Genomic DNA, 27,352 nt, shown 5'->3' with positions numbered 1-27,352 from the left:
TCGGCTCACTTCCATTTGTTCAACTCTCCCTACTCTCACCCATGGGAGACTTCCGGACGGGACGTCCCAACATCCACTCAGCTTTGATTTTTAGTTTTAGCATTTGGTTTTCCATACCCCTGGCACCCATTGATATCTGTGTCTCAGATTAATCTTCACCAGATGTGAGTGTCTGGACTTCTCTGAGCGCTGTTATTTTCCTCCAGGTTGCTAGCCTTCTTTGGGCCATTTGTGTGATTTCTCTGACCACGATAGTGTTTCCACCTCATCCCAAATTACTGTCAACTGCAACTTTCCTTCACATGCTTTCTTCTCCCCTCTACAGATGATTAATAAAGAGGTTAAACAAGACCAGACCAGCAGCACGCTCCAGAGAACATGACAGAGGGATGGGTGCGGCAGTGTGTTTCCTCCACACCAGTGTGGGTGCAGGAAGGATGTAATGCAACCAGCAACACTCTGTTAGACACCTCCTGCCTCGGGCCCATGGTCATTTATCACCCCTGTGTGTTTATGATTTCTCAGTCAGATTTCAGGCCATAAGAGCATGGTTGTACCTCAACAACACGCACTGCTTTGCCAGGTAGCACTCACGAGCTCCAGAAAAGCCCACAAGAACTTATTTACAGCACTCTGTTCTGCTTAAAAGACTACCCCAGCTCCCAAGTCCACCACACTTGAGAATAGAAAGAGGTGGATTGAGACGTTATTCTTTTCTCTCTTCCAATTTATCAGCTAGCAATTGCTCATCAAATATTTGTTGGCTTTTCACTAGACTCACTTGATTTTTCTTTCAGCTAAAAGAAATCCTTTGCTAGAAATACTCCTAATCCATACTCTCTAGCCATCTATCTTTCTTTGCTATATTCTGGTGTCATTAACATCAAAAGTAACTAGTTTTAGGTAAACATGCTTTAAGACTTTAAGACCTAGTAAAAAATGTGTAGCTGGTTTGGGTGCAGCTACGGTCGCAGGAATATAGTTCTCATTTGATATTTCTTTTTTTCTGTCTTTTACCCCCAAATTCACCATTCGTACAGTATCAGTTATTTTCCTTAGTTAGCTGAAAAGGGTCTGCTCCTTTGAACCCAGCAGTAACAATGATAGTGACGTTCTAAGGTGTGCTAAGCACCATGTGCCAGGCATGGCTACGCACTTAACTCACCTCATACCATTGCATCCTCACCACAGCCTCGTGAGGTACGCACGCCGGTAGTGGGCTGAATAATGCACCGCAACATAAACAGGCTCTTAATCTTACTCCAGATTCCCATGCTTGTGAACCCACTGTAAATAGGACTCTGGAAGATGCTATTTTTGTTTAAGGTGTGGCCTTCAGCTGGATTCCCAGAGGTCTTATGAAGAGAAACCCACAGGGAAGAACTGGAAGCCAGAATCTACTGGGAACCAGAAGAGCGGAAGAAAGGAGAGGAGATGTGATGTGAGGCTGAGATGCAAGTCAAGGAACCCCAAGGACTGCAGCAAGCCAGCACCAGAACACTCCTGATCCCCGAAGGAAGCAAGCCTTCTAGCCTCTGAAACCATGAGACAATACATCCCTGGTGTGTCTAAACAAACCCATTGTGTGGTAATTGTGATAGCATTTTAGCAAACTAAGTCACCTTCCTTCTCCAAAAGAGGAAATCTAGGTGCAAAGAGATAAGGTGATTTATCTAAGGCCACCGAGCCAGCTAGTGCTGGAGCCAGGATGCAAACCCAGGCTTGTCTGAATGTAGTCACCCCCACTATTAGTCACCCCGTTACCTTGTTACCTAATCTCCCAGAGACATGGTTCTTCACCTGTTGTGAGTTATTCCTGTTTGAATATCTGTTGAGGGTCACAGATGCTCTCCTTGGGGCCATGTGCACATGCTCACATAAAAGTATGCTAACTCTGTCAAGGGATTTGCAGACTCTCAGGGGTCCAAGGATAGCAGTTTAAGAATCTGTGCACTATTCTAAATTCCTTCAGGGTAGGAACTTTACTTTCTTTACTGTATTGACTCCAGTACGAGGATTAAGAATTTTTTTTTCAATAAATTACTCATTGTAAGGATTGTGGATAGGATACTCAAGTTGTAGCTCTGAACAGTAGCTTTACAAGCTTGCATAGAAGATAAAAACATACAGATATCTTCCAGATGAGAAGAAGAGCAGTAAAAGAAGGCAGTGGGGAAAGAGAGAAAGTAAAACATCAATTCTTCAATTTGAAATAGGTAGACACATTGTGATGGTGGTTTCAAAATGCCTTGTGGCTACTTCTTGTTACTTCTTTTCTTAACCCCCAAAGCAGGTTATTAAAAGCTTCTGCAGAAAATATACCCAGAATTTCAAGATGGCAAGCCAATCACCATGAGCTGCCACAATGACACAATGCATCCCTCTTAACTGTAGAATTCTTGATGCCTGGGGACCTCAGGGAGGGTGAGAGCCGTGCCACCTGCCTCCTTTCTCTAGGTCCTTTCAACTTCTATAAGAGCTCTGTTTTTCTGCAGACAACCCTCTTTGCTCCTTTACCCGTGTCTCTCTCTTCTATGGTTGATTTTTCTCTGCATTCTTTGGTATTCAAATTCTCTCCTTTTTTAGAGAGTCAGAGAGATGCAGTTGGACTTGAGCCATTCTTTAAATTTAACGGCCGGCACATCACTGCAGAGAGGCCAAAGATCCCTCTGCTGATAACACAGGCAAATAGAAAAGAGAGCAACTTAAAATAGTAAGCATGTCTTTCCCCTGGCCAGAAATGACTGAACATCTGAGGAAAAGAGAACTTTGGATTTCTACCCACCTCCCTGCCTTCCAAAAATGGCCTGTCCTAGCGTTCCCACCCAGTAGATCAAGGTAGAAACCTGGAGGGATTCTCAATTTCTTCCTTTCTCTGAACTCCCCATACACCCTCTACTGGCTTCACTTCATAGGCATTGCTCCAATTTATTCACTTATTTACATCTCCACCACCACAGCCGTGGGGCAGGTCACCATCAATCCTCTCACAAGGAGGGAACAACTTCTACTTCTGTTCACAATCCTCTACACAGCAGCCAGGGTTTTTCCACAACATAAATTGAATCATATAACATCCTTGCTTAAGATCCTCCAAAATCTGCTAATTTTTCCGAAGCTAAAATTCAAACTCTCTGCTTTGGCCTAAAAGGCCCTACCTGATAAGGCCCCTTCCCACCTCTCTGTCTTCATCTCACTGTTCTGTGCTCCATCCAGAGTCATTATCTTTAAGTTCCTTTGGTCCATAAAGCTCTTTCCCATCTCCAGCCCTTTGCATACTTGCCTGGGACCACCACCCAAGCACATATCCTTGCATGGAAACCTTATTACTTTATTTTTCAGGCTTGGCTTAAAACTCACTTCCTGGGAGAGGTGCTTGCTGAACATGTTTTCCTAAGTAGGTTTCCCTCGTTCATGTTAATGTCTTCTTTGTTTCCATTAAAGCACTGATCAAAATGTATAAGGTTTCTATTCATGTATTTAATTATTTATGGTCTGTTTGCCTCAACTATACTGTAAGAGCTGCAGGATGGTACCCACATCTAACTTACTCATCATTGGTTTCCCAGCATCTAACTAATAATTCAACATTTGATGAAAAATGGGCGTGAGAATGAATAAGAAAGGGAGGTAGGGAAGGTGAGAGAGAAAGAAAGAAAGAACGAGAAAGAAAAAGAGAGACAGAAATAAATAATCTAGCCAGTGTCCCTGTTCAGAAGGGATAAAATAATATCTGCATTTTGCAAAGAATTCAGGATCTCGACGCAGGAGTCGGAGCCCTGGGCACCTTGTATTGCATCTTTCCCAGCAACCTGATTAATCTTAACTCCAGGACAAACTCGGGCCTAGTTCCCAGACCCTGTCTGCTAAGAGAAGGCAAGGAAAGTATAACTTCCTGGCCCCTATAAAACATCTCCTTCCTCATTCTGCCTAAGAGGGGGTATACCCTAGAGTTCTACCAGCAACTTTTGAGTGTAACATCTATGTGTAAAGTCCCTTTCCTCGTGTCAGGTGCTCTGTGTTTCATATTTGTACTCGTGGTAACACTGCCCATGTGCTGGTGGCACACAGCTAAATTCCTCTGAACAGAATGGTTCTCCAAGCACCATGGCCTCATGCCAGAACATGTAATGCCAGCATCTGTATTTTTATGGATCAGGCCTTAAAAATTTGCATATGTTTTCAATCAAAAAGGACTTATTCCTTTCTAGTGGCTTAAGAAATAAAATGATCTTGTGTTCCATGTCTGCTCAATTACAAGAGTTCACAGTAAGAGCTCAAACATTCAAATGTCAAGGCCAATGCGTGGATGCGACACTAAATCTCACAACGTGCCTCAATTGGTTCCCCCTGCCCTGGCCCATTAAATGTTCCCAAACCAAAGCCCTTCTTGGAGGTCCGAGGAAAGCATCTCTATTCAATGGAAATGAATACTTATTTGCTGACAAAAAAGTGGCATCGAGTGGATTTCCCTGAAGAGAAGTTAGGGAGAAATTGAGCAGCTGTTTTTTAAATATTTTGCAAAGTAAGAGAGAATATAATTAGGGATGCAGGAGCCCATTTTCACAGTCAAAACCGGGGTGGGGTAGGTAGGGAAAAAAAGTGATACACAGTGCAGGGATGCCCATGAGGGGAACCACTTGTGGTAAACTTGAACCCATAGAGTTTCTGATAGAAATCCAAAGCCATAAAGCAGACCTTGGGTAAATGTTAGGCAGATACAAACCAGGGGTGTGGGTTGAGGGAAGCTGGAAGCAGCCTATAGGAATATGTGGTGGGGCTAAGCGGGATTAACTGAAAAAATGAGGTCCCTTTTTCAGAAACCCTTAAGACTGCACAGAAGGTGAAAGCAGAACCTTAAGCACTGGTGGAGCCCTTTGGAGCACGGGGTCCGAGGACTGCAGAGGTCCAAGCTCTAAGCTGGGCTTGGGTGATGGTCCAAGTGGGAAAGGCCAGCTCTAGGGGTTGTCAAAAATCTTTAGAAAAGGAAATTTTCTCCAATCTATTTTGCTTTCAGAAAATACCACCCTTGAATGGTCACAGTGAGGCAAATAAATCATAACCGAACTTAATATCTAGAAGTGGCAAAAAAGGGAGGAGTTGTCTAGGTTGTTATGATGATTCCAATTTGTTGTAATTTTTAGAGCAACTTTTCCACAATTATGATTCATTTCAGCACCAAAACTCCAGATTCAAGTCAGGGCCCTCTGATGCTATTATGAGCATATTACTGATGCCTAATACAATAATCTCTTGTAATTTTTCTTTTATAAGGGTCATAAATCAAAGCCTTCAAAACAGCTACTTTCTAATGTGCTACTATTACCCATCTTTAGTTGCAAATTTAATGTTTCCTTAGGCCTCATGGATTGCAATGCAACTCAAAACATGCAATGGCTGTTTCCCCCAGTATCTCGTTATTTAAATCCTTAAAGATATGGTTTTAAAAGCCTGAGGATATCTGAGAAAACTTGTTTAAAGGAGTCATAAAGAAAGATAAGTAGTTTTCTCCAGAAGCCTATAAAATTTATTGCAACATATTAAAGTAGGATTATATAGTAACTAATTTTCAGAAGACATTTGTTTGCTGGGGTGCTTGGTGTTTGGGGGAAATTCATGAAAGAATAAAAGGGATAGGGAATAAGCACAACTGTCTCCATTTGTCTGGAGCCGAGCAAGACTTTCTATGGTCCTTAGGGTCCTTCCCGTCCTGACGATGGCAAGGGTATTCTCATGGGGTGGCCTGGCGAACCTTGTGAAAGAGTAATAAAAATCTTTACTATTCAGGAAGAAACACAAAAGCAGCCCAGTGCCATTGCACTGATAATGGCAGAAAAAGCAGTCCCTTCCCAGAAGATGCCCAAGTGGGAGCTACACTTCGCCAGCAACCCCCAAACTGTTAGAAACTTCCTTTGGCTAACTACCCCATACATGTTATGGGCATTATTCACATTTTTAAAAAGATCCTTTCTTCTCAGTTTCGTATATTTTAGGTTAATTTACATTTCTATTTACTTTTCTATGTGAGTAAACAAGATCTTTCTCTTAAAGCTTTTCCCAGATAGGGAGAAAGTCTGTCAGACAGAACAGTTTTTCTCTGGTCTCCTCACCTCCTCCTCCGGACACGCTTCCCTGAGGCCCCACTTGGATCAGGAAGAGCTGTGGAGTGGAGCTCCCATTCGCCCCGTCAATGGCAGACACCAGAACAGATACTCTGATGTGAACATGAAGCAGGTCCCATTGGCGGCCAAAGGATTCAGGAGGCATCACAGCTTTACTATCCAAATGACACTGAGCCTGAAAACCAACCCCCTGTGCATTCCCTGCAGGACTCAAGAGGGTGACAGTGACCCGCTGGTGGGACACACAACAGCGGTGAGACACACTAATGGAACTGCCGCATGGGTAAGATGCACTGCTTGTTGGTTTAATAGTCCCCGGAAGCACCACTCACACTGTAACACGAAGGCAAGACTTGGGGAAGGGCACACGTGCTGAGTGGGCTCAGATAACAGAATCCGTAACCACAGAATTGGTGTTACCCCAGCCCTGTGACATTTCAGGTTGGTTACAGAAAAGGAACCGTACAGCAAATACTTTTTGATCATTAAAAATCACCATGACCCACACTCTTCCACGTGCCTTGTTCTAAACAGAACATCATGTATAACGTCATCAAGTTCAACAGCACACACCATGTAGGCATATGTATGTTCAACTTCAGGGAGCTTGGACTTGGTGTTCAAGTTAAATAGCCTGCAGCATCCTCAAGAGGTGTGAGTCCCAACACAAGAGTTCAACGTGCTTTATAACCATGTGGCAATTTTTATAGACGTCACTGTTCAATTGTAATGCAGGCAGGACAGAAATAAAAGGTAGGTTCTTAATAGCTAAAAATTAGCTTTTAAAAGAGTAAAAACTTTGAAAAATACAACGCATGTAATTTATAATGTAAAGCCCCACAGAAGAGTAATTTTAAAAAGCAACAGGTATAATGCCAATGACGAGATCAGCTAATATTTATATCTCTATTTGAATTCATTTAAGGGGTTACAGTTACCCAGTCACCAGTACTCTGCCTTGATCCTTTTTTCTTCATAACGGCCAGAGAAGAGACAGCACAATCCATTATACAGGCTTCTTAGAGATGCTAGTTTCAGCTCCATGAAGACATATAGTTTTATTTTCCTTATTCCTTGCCAAACAATGTGATACAACCAGAAGAGCTTGAGACTCACACCACACTGGCATTCATTATCTGCTAAAAGCAAGCAGTTGTCTGAAGACTATGATGGTAGAACTGTGACCATTTCTAAGCCCACAATTATGCTTTAAAAAGTGTGTTTAAATCCTATGGAGGGCACAGTATACATCTTAAAGTAACACAGCAACATGTAAATCATGCTAAACCCACCCCCAACAAGGCAGAGCAGTGATGTGGCTGGGGGTGGGGGGGGTGGGGGGGGACTCTTGGGGATGGTTAGGACACGTGGACATTCTGCACTCACAGGACACAGTAGCAAACACAGGGCACAGTCACAGACATCAGCGAGCACAATTGAGCACGCACACAGTACAACACCAGAATGCAATTCTTTAAAAAAAAAAAAAAGATATAAAAGATGGTTTCTCACCCCTCAAAACAAAACTGGAACTTTGGTTTACAGGCCCGGCTATGCCCATATGCCCTCCTCGTCATCCTGCGGCCGGCCCGAGGTGGGGAGGTGCACAGAGAGGAGGGGAGCACCGGAATGAAAGAAGAGAAGGTTAGTCACACCATGATGCACTGGAAAGGCACAGTGATCTTGACTTTGCTTTTTAATTTTAAAGAGCAAGGAAAAAAAAAATCCATAGTAACTTAAGTTCCGCATCACTGGCTTGTCAAATACATAACTGAGGCTTGTATCCATGGCACCCCCCCCCACACACAAAAACATTCCACCTACCCAGTTCTGTGTCAAGATTGGATTAGAAGATTACAATTAGTCTACATTAACAGATGATTTTTTTTTCGGAAAGCATGCAACCTGGATTACATATGCCTAAAGGAATGGATTAACCCTTTTAAGTAAGCAGAGAAGTAATGATAATAATCAAATACCCTTAATTTCTCTTGAGCCTAAAGTATCAATAAAGACTGAGGAAGGATTTCTAAAAAACAGCAATTATATCTTGTTGGGAGGAACAACTATTTTAGCATGCAATAATTCATGCAGGTTATTTTGCAAAGGTCTAAACATGCTGTGATATTCTCAATTTGTCAGGTTCAATTTTGCCCTCAGAATAAAAGATGCGCATACACCATGGAATGATGATAACATTTGCAATCAAATAAGTTTCAATGCAAAGAGAGTAAACTTTCAATTCAGGGGAATACTTGTAGAAAGGAAGTTTTGTCTAACTTGAAAAATAAGTTCAACTGTAGATAAACTGAAACTTATTTGGTCTGAAATCTTGTTGAAAATGTTTTCAAAATGGCAGTGGCTACTTTGCTCACTTAGTGAAGTGGCCAATATGCAGGGAAATGGATTCTTTCTTTGAGGACAAAATTACATCCACTCTCGCCAGGACCCTGTTTTGAACAAGAATTCTCTCTGTTTACTACAGTGATCGAAACAAAGCCTAGAAGAATCAGTGGCCCACATCCTGGACTCACACATAGTTTGGGAGCTGTGTCTTTTAATAAATCCCTGATGAAACAGATTTTTGACATGATTTGCTTCTTTGTTTTGAAAACCAGGAGCAGGGAGGAAAAAAAAAACTTGGAACATTTTCTCAGTAGCTGGATTCTTATTGCTTAAACCATTATAATATTAATTGAATCATATGATAATGTCAATATTTTGACCATTTCTGACCTAGAAAAATAGCAGTTTCATACAGTTCAATCTAATCCTGCCTTAAGCCAAAGTAATTTTCATCTATTCAAGGATCTAGATCTGGGGTCTTTGAACTGTTTCAATATAAGTGGTTTTCTTTGTTTTTCTATATTTTATTTTACACATTTAAATCATTATTCTTAGAAGGTTCAGAAGGTTCACCAGACTGTTGAAAGGATTTGTGACCCACAAAGGATTAAGAAACACCAGTTGACTTGAGTCAGTCAAGTGATTTGCACAGAGTTTGAATTGGACAACTTGGTATAAACTTGCACTTGAAAATTTAAGTAGGAATATTCCAGCAAAGAAAGAAATGCAATTGATAATTTTAGTTGGGCCTTCTCATGTACAATTCACATGCATTCATTTACCACTAAACAGTCCAGTAATTGCTCCAGCAATAAACTTCCCTTTTCCCTACATGACTTTGGAAAAGTCATTAAGCTTCCTCTCAGTCCCTGGGGAAGAACAAAGTGGAAAAGAAGGAAAACACAGAAGGAACGTGTACAACATGGGAACGGGTTTCAGGGGACCTAGCAACCCTTGAAATCAATGCAGAATGTTGTGCGTGGGTGTGTAAGAATATTTCTCTGGATGGAGGTCCTAGCTTTCATCGTAGGATTCTTGAGCCCCCAAACTGCTTTTGTAGGGAAACTTCTGGCTCAGAGAGGTGCTATAATTTGCCAAAGTCACAAAACAAAATAGGAGGCTTTCTTAAAATGCAGCCCACAGTGCCTGATGACCTCTTCCTAAATGGGAACTCTGCAATATAACTTTTTTCGCAGAACATTTTTTTTTTCATTTTGTATTTAAAATCCATTTGCATGTATATATTCAGATCTATGCACATAGGTTTTAAATTTGACCAAAAGAAAAGAGAGAGAGAGGCCATTGCCACCAACATCTACCATTATTTTCCTAGCAGTGAAAAGTGGTCTAATGCAAATCACTTCTTGCAAATTAAATATATTAAAAAGTGGTAATTAATTATGATTGAAACAGACAGGAGTTGTAGCTTGAAAATATACACTGCCAATATCACTACTGTGTCTCGTCCACCATAGAAATAAAAAGGAGCTCCCAGATGTCGAGGGTTATTATAAACCAGATGTTGAGATCGACGTCTTGTATGCTGGTGAATAAACTAAAGAAATATGACAGTCCAATATAAACTTTGCTAACATTTAACATAGCAGAAATGTGGATAAATTCCTTTACTGAACTTGGAATATTATGTATTTTTAAATTTTGAGATTCTTTAAATGAAATTAGAAAGGGAAGTGGTGGCCATTTCTAGTCTCTCTAATTTTCAAAGCCCAAACATGAATTGACCCCAATCACCAAGTAATCTGGGTCAGAGTGAGTGTCCGTTTAGGGAATAGAAAGAAAAAAATGCAGGCGCTAATCAGAGAGGGAGCTCCAAGCATTTCCAAACATTTGCAGCTGTTTGTGCGCTGCCTGCATCTCTGGATACAAATATTAATTTTTCAGCAACCATATTGCATAGAAATGTAAATTTGGGGACCAAGAAATAAGAAACAGATAAACACTGCTTGATCCCTAACTTCTATTATCATGCCAACTTGTTTAGAAATACTTGCAGTTTTAAAATATATCCATTAGGCAGATGGGAGAGCCTGCTTTCTTGTCTTGTCTTTTTGTGGTTGTTGTTTCCAAATCTACTTTGCAGCAGCTTTTCTGGATGCTGCCTGATGTTTGATCCCTTGTGCGTCCTTTGTAAGGAGCTGCTATGCCAGGACTTGCCAAAATATTCAGATGGGAAGAAACCCTCTAGTCCGTTGTCATTTGCATGGTCCACCGCATCTGGGGATGGGAACCCCCAGGGGTGACTGAAGTCCAGTTCACAGTAACCACATGATGCAGCAAAATTTGCAGGGGGTGGAGGCTTAACAATCAAATAATCTCAGGATGTAGCTCCAGCTCCAGGGATGATGTGACAGACAAGAGGCCTTGATGGAAATCCTGTAGTCCCAGACTCTGGGACCTAATGGGTTTCTATAAATACTGAGATAAAACAAAATTCCTTACCAGTTGGACTGTTCATAATGGCTATGTTGATGACAAGATCCAAGAGCAATGGGACTGAATCATCACTGAAAAGTCAAGAGACGTGCTGCTGGGGGCAGGGGGTGCATTTATTAGCTCCAGGGAAGAAGCTCTGGGAAGGAGCGCTATAATCTCACATGAGAAACACCCTAGTGTAAACCTTTAATTGGTCGCTATTTTGAAGCATCAGGTACATCCAGCAGGCAAGCCTCAACTCATTACTAAATATATATATATATATATATTTAATATATCTGCAATTCTCTTTGAATTGATAGCTAGCTGGTTGTTCTCTTGAAATCAGAGGACCAAGCTCCTACTGGGACCTTATTTTCACACCTGTCCCAGCTGGAAAAGGTAGTGAAATTATGGAAGGAGTCACCTTCAAATGAGGCTACAGCCTTTGTGGGAACTCAGTTGGCTGTCTCTGCCAGGAAGTTCAACCTGACTTCCTTGTGGAGAGAGACGTGGGGTAATTACCCTGGTTATAACAGGGTCTGCTGTGGTTAGTCACTGACACCTGTATCCACCCCCAACTGCATTTAATGGCTGTTCTGAAACTTGCTTAAAACTTCAAGCAAGCCCCAGGACTCTACAAATTTTGGCTGCGTAAGTCACAAAAACAGGAGCACTATGTAGGATTTATGAGGCATCCTGTGCCTGGATTTGACTAAAGCAGCTCCTCTCTTGGCATTTCCAGCTGCAGGCTCAGCCAGGTGGGAAAGACAGACGTGTGAAAAGGAGAATAGCGTGAGTCTAGAATAGAGGGTCATGGTACCTTGTCAGGGCACTAATGAGTTTTATTCAAGTCCAAACCTTCCGTCTAGAGATTTCTCATTTGTGCCTTTCATCTCTCCCACCTCCTGGGATGCTTCTTAGTTCATGGATGGATATCTCCATTGAGACGATGAGATCATGTATGGCTATAAACTCTTACATGGTTTGTAAACTCTTACATGGTTTGTATCTGTTACAGCCTGCAGGTAGACTGTAACTTTGCAGACGAGTTCCCTCAATCCAGATTCAGGTGCCCACTCCCTGCTCTGTTTGAATATAAATGTTAGCTTATTTTTGACCTGAGCCAGAAAAGAACCAGCATATATTAGCACCTCCTTTAGGTTAGAGAGAGTGCTGACAGCTTTCCATGTTTCTTCACCGAGTCTCACCACAGGCCATAAAACAGGTGTCAGGAGATGCTTTGTGCAGATGTGTACAGGAAGAGAGATGAGGTATCTCGCCAAAGGACACCTGGCCAGGAGCTGTGGAGCCACAGTGAAACTCCAGTCCGTGTGACCACAAAGGTGTGCTCTTTCCCCTCCTCATATGAGCTATGCAGCCATAGAAAGAAGAGCTTGTTCGACCCCAAAAGGAATGTGTTAGTTCTGCTTAGCTCAGCTCTAAAGTCCAATGGAATTTTCACTGGCCTCCTTCAAAGTTGCTGAAGATCCTGGCTGGAGCTGGATGGTACAATTTAAGTTGTGTCCCTCTGGCTCTTCGAAGAAAAAGGCCTTCAGATGCAAAAAGCAGCTGTCCCTCATATGGGCATATTAGCCTCACCCTGATAAACATTATCCTTGAGGGAAAAGGCAGCACCTTCACTCTCTTTATTCTGCCTTACAACCTCTCAGATGTGGGCACTCAACAAATATTTCTAAGTGAATAAATACGTGAAGCTTGGTTCTTCCTTTTGTGAATGACCCAACTCCTCAGAGAGGATGCTGTCTGGATTCCAGCTCCTTTAAGATTGCCAAGATTGTGTTTACTTGTTTCTTCCCAGAATGACTTCTTTCCCCTTCTCACTGCACCAGTCACAGCCCTGGTTATTCTTCTAGGCTGAACTTTACTGGCTGAGGGAGAGCAGCATAGGTGATAAACACACTTTGAAAGACATACTGGGGTATTTCTAGAGGGTATGGCAGAGTCTGCACAGCCCACGCATCCTGCTTGGCTCTTCTCAGCAACGTTACCTTATGAAGGCTACCCTGAGAAGGTAGCCAGCCATCAGAGTCCTCTTTACTTAACATATGAGGACATTACAGAGCTTGGGGCTTTTCTCTTTCACTTCAAATCTAGAATCCTTAGAAACCGTCTTCCTTTTTTTTGGACTATTATACTGGGGTGACTTGAAGAAAGTATTTTTCTATTTCCATCAAGCAAAAGTAATTCTGGCAAAGCAATCTTTGGTGCACAGCAGTTGAAGGATATAAAATACCCAGCCGAAGAAGAAGATGCTGGAAGGCTCTACTTTGGCCAACAATATTGTCTTGGAGACCAAGGTCAACATCTGCAAAGAGTTAAGCAGTTGCCAGATAACCATAAAAAGGCCTTATTTTCACTCCCTCATCCTTCAGTCATTAACACTTGGTTTTTTAATGCACAGTGAAAATTGAGTTTTTAATATGATTTTAGATCTGCCATTTCCTAGTTGGTGGGTAACCAAGTTTAGCCTCTTGACCCTTTGTTTTTCAGCTGCTTTTACAAAAGAAAATGGGGGGGTGGGCCACGGTGGCTCAGCAGGCAGGAATGCCTGCCTGCAATGCCAGAGGACCCGGGTTCAATTCCCGGTGCCTGCCCATGTGAAAAAAAAAGAAAATGGGAATGATATTCTAGCCCTGACATTTCATAGAGTTGTTGTGAGAGTGTAAATTAAACAACTTTGTAGATGTTATGGTTTTATACAAATAGAGCACCATTCCTGTTAGCATCATTAGATAATGTGTTGCTATTACTACAAGTTATTGAAATCCCACTAATGCTAAAGGCAAATGGTGCATATGGAGAGGATCTGAAAACGTATAAAATCATCTTAAATATTTTAGCATCTCTAGGCTGTTTAAAATCAGACTTTATTCAGATCATTAAATCATAGATGCAGAGAATGGATTTTTTAGAAGGCTATTGTTCCCTAAGTAAGATGGTTCTTTGAAATACTAACGGAATTTGTGAGCTTGTGCAGTGTCTATTTAAAGGATGTTTCCAGTTCTCTTTCCTCTGCCGTTCCCTTATCTCTGGGATGCTATGAGTGCCTGGAGCGTGTAAGACAAACATGATCCTTATTACACCAGTGCAAGAAAAAAAGAGAGGCAATGGTGTTTAGCAGTATAAAATGGATTGCCTTGCTTCCAAACATTTCAAGGTTGGCCACCCCCTTTCAATGGGGGGAGCCCAAATGCTGCTGCTTAGACAAACATGACTGGATTAAAGTAGCAAGTAGAAAAGGAATAAACCCTGCAACTTTGCCAAGATGAGTTGCTTTCAACAGGCTGGACAGTGCATTCTATGTCTGAAAGCCCCTGTTGACTAAAAAGATATTGCAACAAATCTTTTAATGAAACCCTAATGCTGCCAACAAGGTTTAAAATTTAGAGGAATCAGGAAAAGGAATTAAAAAAAACTTTACCCCCAATAGAATAAGACTAATGAAATCTTCAATAGGCTCAAACCTCTTTTAAGGGAAAGTTCTTTTCTATCAGGGGGATCTTGATACATTAAGCAACTCTGTTTTTTTCCCCACAGATGAAAACCCTACCTGGCAGGGTTTATCAAATCATGCCCTCAATGTATTTACATGTAAGAAATTAGCATCACACTCGAACTAAAGAATTTTGGCAATAACCTGCTCATCTGCAAAGCCAGGTTCCCAATTGCTGTGTCCCCTCACCTCCCTTCCTTTCCTGCAGCTTACAATGGTTGGGTGAGCACATAACTGCTAGTTGAGGCAATTAAATGCTTCGCACTGCCACAGGTCAGACATTTGTCCTGATTTCCTTCTTTACCTGTGGTCTCACAGATAGCTGTGATAAGTTCATTCCAGAGCTTCTGCTCTGAAGAACAAGCAGGCAGATAAATTGCTGCCTTTTCTCTGATGGTGAGAAATAGCATATGCCTCTGGCTAGCATTGTAATAGCTTTGGGAATTTTTAGCACTCTTTGGGGGAATGAAGAAAAAAGTGACATCTGTCCTATCTTTCTATTTCATGTACCTGCAGGGTTTTATTTACAAAGTTTTAAACATAATATCTTCTAATCTACTCATGACAAAAGAAGTATTGGAGAAGAGGCAGGTGGCTCACAAGATTTATTTTAAACTGCTTCCCCGGATACAGTTGCTCTGAGGGGCCAGTTCAGGAGGTGGGATGTTTGGAATCTCTGAAACTTCTCCCATCCAAGAAGCATTAGCACCAATGAGAGATTTTTTTTTTTCGTGGGTTTTTGAATTTGTGGGCTTCATCCCTACATGAAGCCAAAATACAAGGCTTCTTACAAGAAGTGGGCCATGAAATTAGATTTGCAATGCAGAAAAATCTATCGTCTCTCTATAGGGTAAGAATGAGAAATGCCAGCTTGGATGGGAAACTGATATTAAAAGCATAGGACACGTGTAACTTTTCTTATTAGGTTACTGTCACAAGGAACTAAACATTTCTGTTTTTTTTTTTTAAATGTTCTGTAACTATACTTTAGTAAGCTCTGATACAAGGCAGTTAATTTTTCTTCTATATAGGAAACATGAAAATGTATTTACACAGGCACACATATTACACACACACACACACACATATGTATATATATTGTATATTCAGACATGCACTCAGGGGAAGTACGGGAGAGAAATTTCTAGTTAAACATGATCTTGAGAAATTCTTCCATATGTGGAAAAGTCCTCAGTTCGTCTGACATATAGCGATATATACATATATACACCCAGGACGCTATGTATACATTTATACCACATTCATTTAACCTCAAAACATAAAATAAATTCTTTTTTTTCTCCCTAAGCAAAAGCTAGGAATAACAACTTTATATACAGAATCCATCTTCTAAGAGCAATGGAGCAAGTTAAACCCCTCATCTGTTTGTTAGAATTCAAAGGGCTGCACTTTGGCTAATCTGTTGGTGAAAGTGCAGCAAAAGCAGGACATCAATCACAAAACCCCATCCAGCATCCCCCAGAGAGGGGCTGGGGGCGAGTGGGGAATCAATGGCTTTGAGTAACAGGGCTGGGGAAGGGCCATGACTGCTTCACTCTCTGAGTGTGAAATGAGACTCCACCAACTTCTCCTTATCCAAAAAGCAAAAGGCAGGTTCCCAAGGAGGAGGAGGAGAAAAGCAGGTGGGTTTTATCAGACAGAATCTGGGACCAAGAAACACATTGGGCCTAGAGATGTTGTCACTTGCCTCTGACCACCACTTCAAATGAGGGCCTGGTTTCAGGGATTTGCCTGTACTTTCCTCTCCTACGTGTGCGTTCTAGGCACTGACAAATCCCATCTGGAATAGGTGCCCAAGGTTCAGGAATGTGTAGCATGGACAGAGGTGGGCCACAGGGCAAGAACTCAGTGCCAACTCTATCTTATGGTTCTTTTGCTAGTAGGAAGAAATCTCAAAACCCAGACAGTGAGTGCCGCAGCCTCTTTGAAGCTGAGCCTACTAGGTCCTGTCCTCTGAGCACCAGCCTGTGCATAAGAATCCAGAGTCCATACCCAGAGATGAAAAATAGAGTCCCATCATCTGTTGCAGGTTGGGTCACTGGCATCATTTTATTATATCTGAAAAAAGAATCCATATATGTTTCCCATGCCACTAGCTTGAAAATAAGGCAAATTGTCAGTCTGGGTTCTTTGGTAACCAGGTGATTTGATGGCTTAAGGCAAAATAACATGTATCCCAAGCAGAATTCTGTGGGAATTTTAATCAGAAAATATAAGTGGCCATTCACTGCTCCAAAATGTGCCCAGTGGTACAAACTCACATCTTGGCTGACAGCCAGTGCGTGCTGTGATAACACAGTAACCACGGGCATCAGAGAAAGGACCGAAGATTGCTATTTATATCTGCAGATAGATTCTGCCAAGCGGACTAAGCAATATTTAGGACAAGGGTAATCAATTTTCTAGGATGAGATTAGCAAAGCACATATCTAAAGTTAAAGAGGCAAAATGGAAAACCCAGTTTTGCCACAGAAAATTGCATCAGAAGGGAATCCCAGCTGCCTGGCTGATCTGAGGGTAGCTGCTGACTGGGTGAAACGTCGCCACGGTCCTGGGGGATGGGTCTGCTCCATATCCTTTGTGTGTGGAAGCCCATGGGTGACTGAGCAAGGGAATGCACAGTCCCCAAGAGATCTGTAACCAAGAGCAACTTCCTTCCCTCTCTGGGCCAGTGTGGGCCCCAAAGAGTCTGCTCTGGGGTTTTCACAGTAGTGGGAGACTCGCAGAAGCCTCGTTTGGGTTGAGGAAGGGGCAACCAGAATAAAGAAGGTTAAAAGGATAACAGGTGAGAGGAGGAGGGGAAATGAAAGGAGTGAAGTCTGCAAACCAAAGAAGTGAAATAAAGACAAGGAAAGCTGGGGCAAAATGATAAAGGACTGGTGAGGTGACATTCTAATTCACCTTTGGAAAATAAATCAAAATAGTTAAAAATTCACCATAATGTAATGGAAAAGGGAGAAGCACATTTGCACTCTAGAGAAAGCTGATGTGTTGCAGCCATGCAACCATATTCAATATATGTGGTTGCCTGGATGCACCTGCCTGACATTGCAAAGACCTGGCACCAAAGTACGGCACACTTGAGGCCAGAGGACCCGGGGAGACTTCGGCCCTCATGCCGCGCCTGCTGATCTTCAGATTTATGAGTTCAGATGATGATCAAGCTCTCTGACCCCCAATTTCTTTTTCTGTAAAATGGGGATACTCCTGTCTGTCACTCCTACTTCTCAAAATTACTATGACAGCAGTTCATTCAACAGACATTTATGGAGTATAGCAGGTCAGACAGGTATGAATGTGCTCTGCAAATTTGTAATATAAAATAGGAATATACAGATAAAAATAACCAATATTTTTAGTAATCAGGTTAATGATATTATGTTTCTATGATCCTGGATTCTATATTTCCCCTTTAGAAATAGGATTTCTATAAGTAAAATGTGACATTGAAATTTTGAATAGGATCTGCAAGCCTTAAAGGTGGTCAAACTTTTTCAAGCTTCCCAAACCCTGCTAGTGAGGACTTTTATTCTCCTGGACTTTTCAGAATAACCAGATATTCTGCAATTTCTAACCCAAAAGTATATAGATTTTTTTTTTCATTTTAGGCCCTTCTAAACTGGAATCAGTGGCAGATGTTATCATAAATGGAGGTACATTTTGTGGAAAAAAAAAAAAAAGAAGTGGATCTGGGTCCCAAAAGACCCAACACTCAAATAAAAACCCAGGCACAAAAGTCTGAGTCCTGGCTGCCACAGAGCAGCCTAAACAAGGCCTGGCACTTTAAGTTGGCTGAAGTATGGAACTCATTCTGATACTTTGCTTTTCTTATCCATGGGTTGGTTCCTACGGGGGAGCCACTGGTAGGAGTACAATAAAATATCATTCTTCCTTGGACAATAAAAATCATATGATGCTTTGAAAAGGGAGAGTAGAAAGAATTGGTATTGACAATGCTTCAAAACAGGGAAGGATGTTATTTAAAGAAATTCACAGATGATACTGATAGTGACAGGTACAGAGGGCATTTAGGAGAAGCTGAGTTTCCACTTAGTTTTGTAAAATCTGTCTTGGTAGCCTCACTGAAAAAAAAAAAATCACTGATTTGCCTCCAGCATGTTCCATTTATTCTTTGGTCTTCATCGTCTCTCAAAAACACACAAAACCTTCTGCCATAGGAAATATTTGTTAACTGCCCTTGTGACCACTATTTAGTTTGAAGGATTTCCTAAGTCATTATTGAGATTTGTCTGGATGTTCTACTCGGACATATCCAGTTGCCACCCAGTGGCATCACAGGCCACCAGCCACCAATTACTTCCTTCTCAGGTGGGCGTCCAGGTTATTGGTCTGCCACACCCCACTGGCTTCTTCCAAGTGTTCTTCAAACCCTCCCTTACCCACATCACACTCATTCTCAATCCCTGAGGGGCTGTGTAGTTTATGACTATCCTTGATTTCCTAGGTCCTCATCCTTATAATGACTTTAAGATCTACTGGGTTGTACCGCATAGTATAACTCATTGAAAGGTATTTGGTATTATAGCTTTCAAGAAGGTGTCCCAGGTAATGAATGAAAAGGGAACTTTCACTTTCTGTTATGCAAAGCATAGGGGGAACTTCTGATGAAAATCAACGCTGGAAACTAGATCAGCCATGTTTTAACCAGGGCAGCCTCTTTCTTCACCTGATACTCTTTAAGTGAGAACATATTTCTCAGAACACAGATGTTATTCAGAAAGAAAAAAATAGTTTCCATGATCAAACAAGTCTGGGAAATGATGGATTAAATAAAATCAGAAAGGTTTCTTTCTTGTATGACATTTAGATCCTTTGATCTGCTAATTACAGCAGTACTCTCCAAGATCAAGTTGTATTATGCACCACTTTCCCAAATTTCTTTGCCCACCCAATTTTTGTTCTGGGATTTTCCCTCATGGGACTAAGGTTCCAAAAGGTAACTTTGGGAAATGATAGTCTAGACTTCTAACCCTTGCATTCAGTTTTCCCCAAGCAGAAAGCAAAATCATAGTGAAGAAGAGAGAGCCAGGGAATAAATGAAAAAAAATAAATAAGATTCTGCAAGTTCATTGCAGTACTTAAATTGAATCTCCAAGAAAAAATGAGTTTCTCTGGAAAAGTAGCAAAGTGATTGATGTTTTATATTCCTTGGTTTTGGGGTGTTCTGATTTAATAATAAAAGCTCAAGAGGTAAAGCCAACATTTTGTAGTCCCTCCTCCAGGAGACGCTGTTGGTCAACTCTGAGGGCCAAAGGAAGTTTAGGGCTGAAAGGTCCATGGGGAGGGAATAATGAATATATGGAAGAGACCTCCTCTGTTTAAGTAAATTCGGCTTGCATGAGTACATTATGGACATTTAGTTTAAATCCCATTCAAATCAATCCATTATTCAGACTAACAGGCTATGACATACTGATACAAGTTTGTCACTTTTTCCTAAGAAGTACCTCCACTCCACACATCTCAGCCTTAGAATTCTCTACAGTACATTATCAGTATACATGCTTTCAGAATTATGGGTAGGGTTTGCAATCAATTTGAAAAGACTCAAATTGTTGAGTCTTTTGTGGGGCTTAGTTTTATAATAATGCATATAGTGATATATGAACTGGTGATTATTAAATCTCAAATCTGTAGTACAGAGGAGGGCATCAATGTCCTAGACCTGGGGCACCTAACCAAAAAAGGGTATCCAGCCTAGGGTCTGGTATCATTCTCACCAGAGCCAACCTAATTAGGGTTATTTGCTTAATTCTCTCTTCTCTCTCCCCTAATGACAGAGTATAGTCAGGCTGACTCCAATTTAAACCCACAGAATTATCCTCTAGTTAAGGGTATTGCACTTACATGGTGAATGCCATTTGGAAAGTAAATTCTTAAGTCATGGGCTTATGGACTCTAGTAAAGTCATAACTGAATTTTATTTCCCTTATTTTTATTGATACAATCCAGGGGGGTAAGAATAGAGCCGAATGAGACATCAGACGTTCTGGATGCTTATCATAAGACTAAACAGTAAACTCCTTGAAGACAAGGGTTGTATCTCGTCCATCATGCTTTTCTCTGAGCCCAGCATAGAAATTGATGTACAAAATATTATTTAAATAAGCAAATAACTAGCAACAGGCATCTAATCAGTTCCCCCACCTCTATCCAGTTCTTGGGGACAGGATTTCTCATAAGGAGAAAGGGATGAAACTTCTGCCTCTATTTCTATGGTTGCTTAGAGATTAGATGAAGGATGGGAAAATGGAAAGTCATCACATCCTCCCAATGGTACCAATAAGAAACATGTATCAGATGTCCTGATTACATGGTCTTAGCCAGATACTTGGGGAGGAATGCTAACACTTCTTGTAAGGGCACTACCACTGAGCAATCATTTCTGCCCTATGACACACCCAGCATTGGTGGGCAAACGTGAGAGTCAACTGCGTAGGCAAGACATTCTAGTTTATAATTACAGATCTGTGGAAAAGTAGCAGAAGACTAGCTTTTTGAGACATTTCATTCATAAGGCAGATACATTTGATCTGGTGCCCCATTTCCAACAGGACAAAGTAACATGTGTCTCTGTCATGAGACAAACCAGTTTGTTATCTCAGCAGGTCCCTGGGTGACCCCCACTTACTCAATTTGGTTCCAAATCTTTCTTTCTGCCCCCAAAGTTCTCTCTGTTCATATCTTAGTGGGAAAACCCAGTGCAGCCTTCTGGCACACATAGCTCAGAAGAACAGCCAAAGTGAGGTCTGCAGGACACCCACCAATAAAACCTCACACCTGCTCCTCATGCGAGGATGTCAATGAGCGAAGAGTAGTGTGCCAAAGGGCAAGGGTATGAGAATGAATGGATTTAGTGAGGAGAATGTCAAGTATACTGGGGTAGGTGAGGAGGATGGGGAGGTGGTAGTAAGGAGTGAGAACTGAACAAATAAAACTAAACCCAGACTAAGATAGACCCACATGAAATAATGACATACAATTAATATTTCTCACCACTTTCCAACTCTCCAAATCAAGAGCCATTTTTATAGCTAAAAGCATGCACTTGGCTTCAGAAATCTAGGCACACTGTGTCTGAACAGCTTGAGCAGTGTTGGGGTCTCTGTGGGCAAATGCTTCCCAGTATAAGAGCAGGGCCAAGCCTGGGAACTGGGAGGCCTCACCACACAGCTCCAGGGAGTACTCCTTATGTTGTGTTCTTTGTAGATGGCTCCCCCTGGAGTTGTGCTCCTGACAAAACATGTTGGAGATTTGGAATCTTAATGTCTAGTATAGGATGCTAGTGACATGAAATGAAAAAGAAACAGAGCCAACTGCAAACAAAAAAAGTTTAGGAGCATTCTGTTGCCTCCAAACAGGTATATCAAATAAGCTATGCCCCTTGCACATTCAAAAATCACAGGTAAATCAAATAAGCTATGCCCCTTGCACATTCAGAAATCAATGCAAAGGCATTCATACTTATCTAGATGATCCCATGCCATTATTTGCTTCCCTATTATTACTGACATTTTTAATGTATGTTACACTAGGATTACAAAAAAAAAAGGGCATAATACAATAAAGGAAGAAATGTTGCTATTATTGACTTTATTATCTTGCTACTTAGCATTCAATTTCATAATTAGGAATGCCCATGAGATTCACCTACAGGAGTTTTAATGTAAACACTGTAAACAGTTGTTTTTTCCCATTTCACATTTAGTGGTGAATGTGAACATCATAGAAAACCACAGGAGGTGTTTTTGTCAACTTATCTTTTCATTTGCTTTACTTAGTTAGGGGAAAAGATGGGGTCCAAATCAAATAAACTAGACCCTTTGACTTCACTGGCTACAATGCAAGCAAAACTGATTTCTTTCATGTTGTTTTACCCCACTGCTCATTTGCATCACTAAGGAATTTGCTAGGAAAGTGCTCAGCAAACTCAAGGCTTCTCTGGTTGCCAAGCTCATGGAAACAAAGTGCTTTCTCTTCAAATTCCGGAAAAGACATTCCAAAGGAACCCGCCATTAGATACAGAGCCAGTGATAGACTACATATCTGTGAAAGAAGAAAGGAGCGGAGGAAAGAAAATGCACAACATAAACAAGAAAAGACAAAACCTTAAAGAGGAAGGAGAAAGGAAAACATTTAGATTCCTTGAGTGATGGAAATAAATACCAAAGCTATTAGTTTCAGTTCAAAGAACGTATCACTTTATGCTGTTTATTATTTCTTCAGGATTATTTATTTTATCTTAAAATATCCAAAGGGTAAAAGGGGTCCCGGAGGTAAGCGGCGATGAAACTGACCTGGTCCGGAGAGGGCCTGTGATTGGAGTGCTGCGACCTCCCCGGAGATCGGTGGCGGTGGTGGTGGTGGCGGTGGTGGTGGTGGTCCTCCTCGTAACTGTCTGCCATCAGCTTCATCCTGTTCTGGGTCTGTGCACAACAAAACCAGGGAGGTTCCATCAGCAGCCAGAGGACCAGCCAAAGAGACTCGGGGCAGCACTACCGCACCCACAGGGCTCTCTTTGTTCCTAATCCAGAAGTTTTTGTTTTCGGTCAAACTGAAATTTAATAAAGCAAATACTGGGCCATTAGTTTTGGTAAAAGAGGCTTTGTCACATTCTTGAGGATGCTATGCTCTGGGATCTATATTTGTAGATGGAAATGTACTTCCCCCTTGTGAATTTTTTAAGAGGGTGGTGGTGGGGGAAATGGACATACCCTTGGGATACCAAGGTGCTTTGTTTAACCTTATCAAGCCATCACAGAGCTCCAGAGTAAGTTTGCAATTACAAAGTGCCAACAATCACAGCTTATATTCTAGAGCAAGCCAGAGAGAGAAGCCCTGGGTGAAAAGATGGCAACGGGCTGGGTGGAGATACAAAACGGCAGACACATGACAGACTAGAAACAAGGCAGGGGAATCCATTCAAAAGCTGCTGAATGAGAAAATACTGATGAAGATGGTTGGTTGCTATGATGACTCTTGATTGACATCAGTCTCAACAATATTGTTCCTTTGGGTAATTGCACATAAGCAGTAAAGTCAATGGGAAAGAACTGACTACTCTCACTTATGCTCTATGATGTCTGACACATGAGAAAACTGGGCATCCTAGTTAAGCCCCCAGGCCACAGAACTGTATTATTACGTAGAGCAAAAATGGAACCAGTGATGAATTGACCTCTCAGGATTACAGAATTAGAATTTTTTGCCTAAAGATCATGGGAAAAAATGCAGTCAAAATATCAAGCCCAGAAAGCTAGGGAATATAGAGACTACTAGTATGACCTTGGGGATAGAACTGCTGGTATTCAAGTCCCTGTTTCACCTCTATTAGGTATGTGGCGTTGAGCAAGTTAACAGTTTCTAAGCCTCAATTTCCTCAACTCTAAAACAGGGGCAATTGTATCTATCTCCCCAGGGTTGCTATGAACATGAAGCAATATGATGGATTTCAAGTGTCAGTTCAATACCTGGCATATAATGAGCTCACAATGAAAGTCAAATGCTGTTACTGTTATTGGTGGTATTTGTTGTAAGAAATTCCTCCTTTTTTGTACATGGTATTTTCCCTGCCTTTGATTCCTTTCCCTCCCCTCTTCTCTCACCTCTAACTTCCTAGTCTAGCTAACTCACACATTTTTCTCTAGGAGCTTTTCTTGGCCTAGGCCTGAGACTGGGTGACATGTGCCTCCTGCTTACCTCTGCTTTATAACCAAGGACATATCTGTCCATCTGCTGACTGACTTTGAGCCCAGTGAAGGCAGAGGCTGATTTTTCTCATCTGCCTTTCCCCAAAATCTAGCTTAGGGCTTTGCAGATGTAGGGACACAATACAGGTTGCTGGAATGAACCAGTGTAAAAATGAAGGGGCCATGACTCTGAGGGATGTAACCATCCTAGAGATGAGCTGCATGTTTGTTTCACCCAGGGAAGGCCACTCATGAGTTGCCATAGCAATCTCACTGGTGGCCAGAAACGACAATAAACCATCAGTACTTTAAAAGAGCCAGAAATCTGGACTGGTGATGCCTCTAAGCAATTGGAAATTTATTATGTAATAGAAATAATACTGTAATAATAAAGAGAATTCTGGATCAAACATAGTGTCTTTTTGTGGCATTTTTCACAAACAACTGAACATCCTCAAAACACACCCAAGAGGAAAAATTACCATCCTTGTTTGGCAGATGGAGAGTCAAGGTACAGACTTCAGCCCCCAGAGTCTTTCTTGACATAGAACATGTATATTTTCTGATTCTCAATTTTTAGACTTTTCTCATAGCCATGTTGCTAGCAGAAAAGGCAAACAGTTAAACAGGTAGAAATGACTTTCCCATAAACTTTCTGTTCCTGCTAAGTTTTGGAAACACCTCTCATTCCAGTTCTACCTGTCAGAGGATGCCTCATGATTTACTCACTTCATTTTAAAAAAATGCATACAATATTTGAAAGGCCCCAGTGAGGATGTAAAAAGATGCATGTCCATGGATTAAAAACAATAAAAGGAGAAGGAAAGATCCACTCAAAAATCAAATAAAAAATCTCAGGCAACCTTTGGCAGCTGATAGCATTTCCATCCTTCAATTGTCCACTTAGAGTGTCAGAAGACTCAACGGACAAGTTATTCCTTGTGAGAAAGAGCAGGTCAGTGGAGCTGCTACAGCCCAAGTGTTGAGAGTCCCCTCATTCAGCCTGCTGCTGAACACGAGATTCTGAAATTCAGCGCTCACACCTAAAATTCCAGTACTGTCAGGAGCATGTGCTTTCGAACCCATGAACGAATAAATCTGGAATTGTTTCATCGGGTAGAATTCTGAGAGGCTGAAGGGAGCTGTGAGCTCTGCTGTGGTCAAGAAGGAAGGGATTCACCTGAGAATGAATGATGGAGCCCAAATGAACAAATAATAACTCTGCTATCGTAAACATCATAATGTCCTTATCCTTTGGGGAAGCTCCTGTGATTTTATGAGATTATTTTCTTACCAGTGACAAGCGTAAAGTTCCCTACCTTTGAACTATATCCCATAAAAGAATGTTCAAGCTAAACAAGATGCTATATGCAGTCCTAAATGTGTCTGCTGAAATGAGGTGTTGGAGAGTAGGCATGTCATGGGATAAAGACTGTAAATGAATGATGTCATCTTTCCAATTTGGTGCCGAAATATAAATAAACCACGTTGTTCATGTGAATACCAGATCTGGGGGAAATGTACACAAAGCAATTGTGAGCGGAAGAGGCTTCTTTTGATTAGTCTGGTCTGGAAGAGAAGAGTGTGAAACAGAGATGAAAAATGAGAGTTTTGTCTGATATAGCCTAGACCGTTTTTATTTATCTTCCTTCTAACATATCCCTGGAACTGCAACCAGTTTCTTACAGGGTGGTTGCTACATTTTCCCTTCTATAAAAGGGTTTGACCAGTCATGCTCCCTTCATTGTCAAATTGAAAATGGGTCTTTTAATTTTATTTTTTAAGTCTGCACTGCATATTCTCATCCCCATCCAAGCATATTGATTTCCTAACACACAAAGAATGATCTGGAAGAATATAAAACTATGAATAACACTCCCTAAAGGTCAATGGAAGAAAAACTGCAGAAAAGTGTAACAAGAATACTATGTGCTTCAGTAACTCCATACACATTTCCCAAGTGACTCCACGTGTCATGGGTCCTATCTCTGAAGTCATCAGACTCACATGGTGCCCCATGATAAAGTGCTAAACAGCAACTCAGCAATCACATCTGAAATCATGGGAAAACTCATATAGAGGTGAAGTGGGGTAACTTCCACAGCACAGTGTTTGGGAAATCACGGACTCATTTAGTGACACGTTGAAATCCATTTTTATTTCCTTTTCACTGTCTACCAAGCACTGACCTGACACTTGCACCTTTGGCTAGCTGCATTATATTCTTTTTACTAATTATATCATAACTGCTGACACAAGTCTAGGCAGATTTCATTTTCTACGTCCTCTTTCCTCCAGGCACTTCCTTATGTCTCTAGGGCAACAGCCTCCTAACAGCTTCTCTACCATGCTCTTGCCACCACGCATTGATGGTATTCCATAGGCAGAGTAACAGCAGACTTGCTTGTAAGTCTCTGCCTTCAGGGTCTTCAGAGGCTCCCCCTGACCTCAGGAAAAGAACTCCTGTTCCTTGCTGCAGCTCACGACACTTGTCTGTGGTCTTCCCTGCCTACCTCTCCAGCCTCACTTCTCACTCCCAGGCCATGAGCACGCCGTTCTCTATTCCTAATATACCCTTCATCCTCTGCCCCTGTACCAAGTTACACCCATTTGTTCTTCTGGTCTAAGCTTCAACATCATCACTTCCAGAAAAGCCTTCCCTGCTCCTGCCCCAGAATGGATTAAGGTGCTTTTCCGCTGATTTCTCCAGAACCCTGTACCCTCCCACCCTCCATCATAGTACTTACCTCAAGGCATTATAAATCACTGCATGTTTATTTGGCTTTCTCCACCAGTAGGTTGCAAATACCTTGAAGGAAGCACTAGGTATGGGGGATTCCTCACCTGGTGCAGTATCTGGTATACAGGTAGTAAGTAAATGTGTGTTGAATAAACATATGAATGTATGAGGGGACACAGGCCACTTGCAATTAACATGGAACAGGTGAGAGGGAAAATATACAAGAGTCTAGGATGAGTCAGTTGAGGTTGTAAGTCTCCCTGCTGTGTATTTGTTTTGTTTTCTATTGTTGTTGTTATTGTTTTTCAGGTTGGGGAAGGCAGAACAAATACATAGTTAAGAGCTGAAGGAGAAGCCAGATCAGTCTTCTTCCAGAAATGCTGCATTTCTTAGTAAATTGGCCATAGTGCAGTATGCCACCACCTCCGGGTAACTGAACCCAGTAAGAATAAGGGGTACTGGG

General features: G+C 41.5%; 1 protein-coding gene across 1 annotated transcript in view; it reads right to left on the bottom strand.

Annotated features, from left to right (window-relative positions):
- Nucleotides 1-4,621: 4,621 nt before the first annotated feature.
- Nucleotides 4,622-27,352, bottom strand: part of ERC2 (ELKS/RAB6-interacting/CAST family member 2) — an 865,607-nt gene continuing 842,876 nt past the window's right edge. Inside the window, exons 15-17 of the mRNA XM_077128970.1 lie at nt 22,758-22,886; nt 7,635-7,700; nt 4,622-7,258 (exon numbers count right to left, since the gene is read on the bottom strand). Coding sequence (XP_076985085.1) covers nt 7,674-7,700; nt 22,758-22,886 — 156 coding nt within the window. The 3' untranslated portion in view covers nt 4,622-7,258; nt 7,635-7,673. The remainder of the gene's footprint in view (nt 7,259-7,634; nt 7,701-22,757; nt 22,887-27,352) is intronic.

The sequence above is a fragment of the Tamandua tetradactyla genome, chromosome 15, assembly GCF_023851605.1.
Source record: "Tamandua tetradactyla isolate mTamTet1 chromosome 15, mTamTet1.pri, whole genome shotgun sequence".
Lineage (NCBI taxonomy): Eukaryota > Metazoa > Chordata > Mammalia > Pilosa > Myrmecophagidae > Tamandua > Tamandua tetradactyla.
The sequence above is the reverse complement of the archived record's forward strand: the minus strand, read 5'-3'. Positions and strand labels throughout refer to the sequence as shown.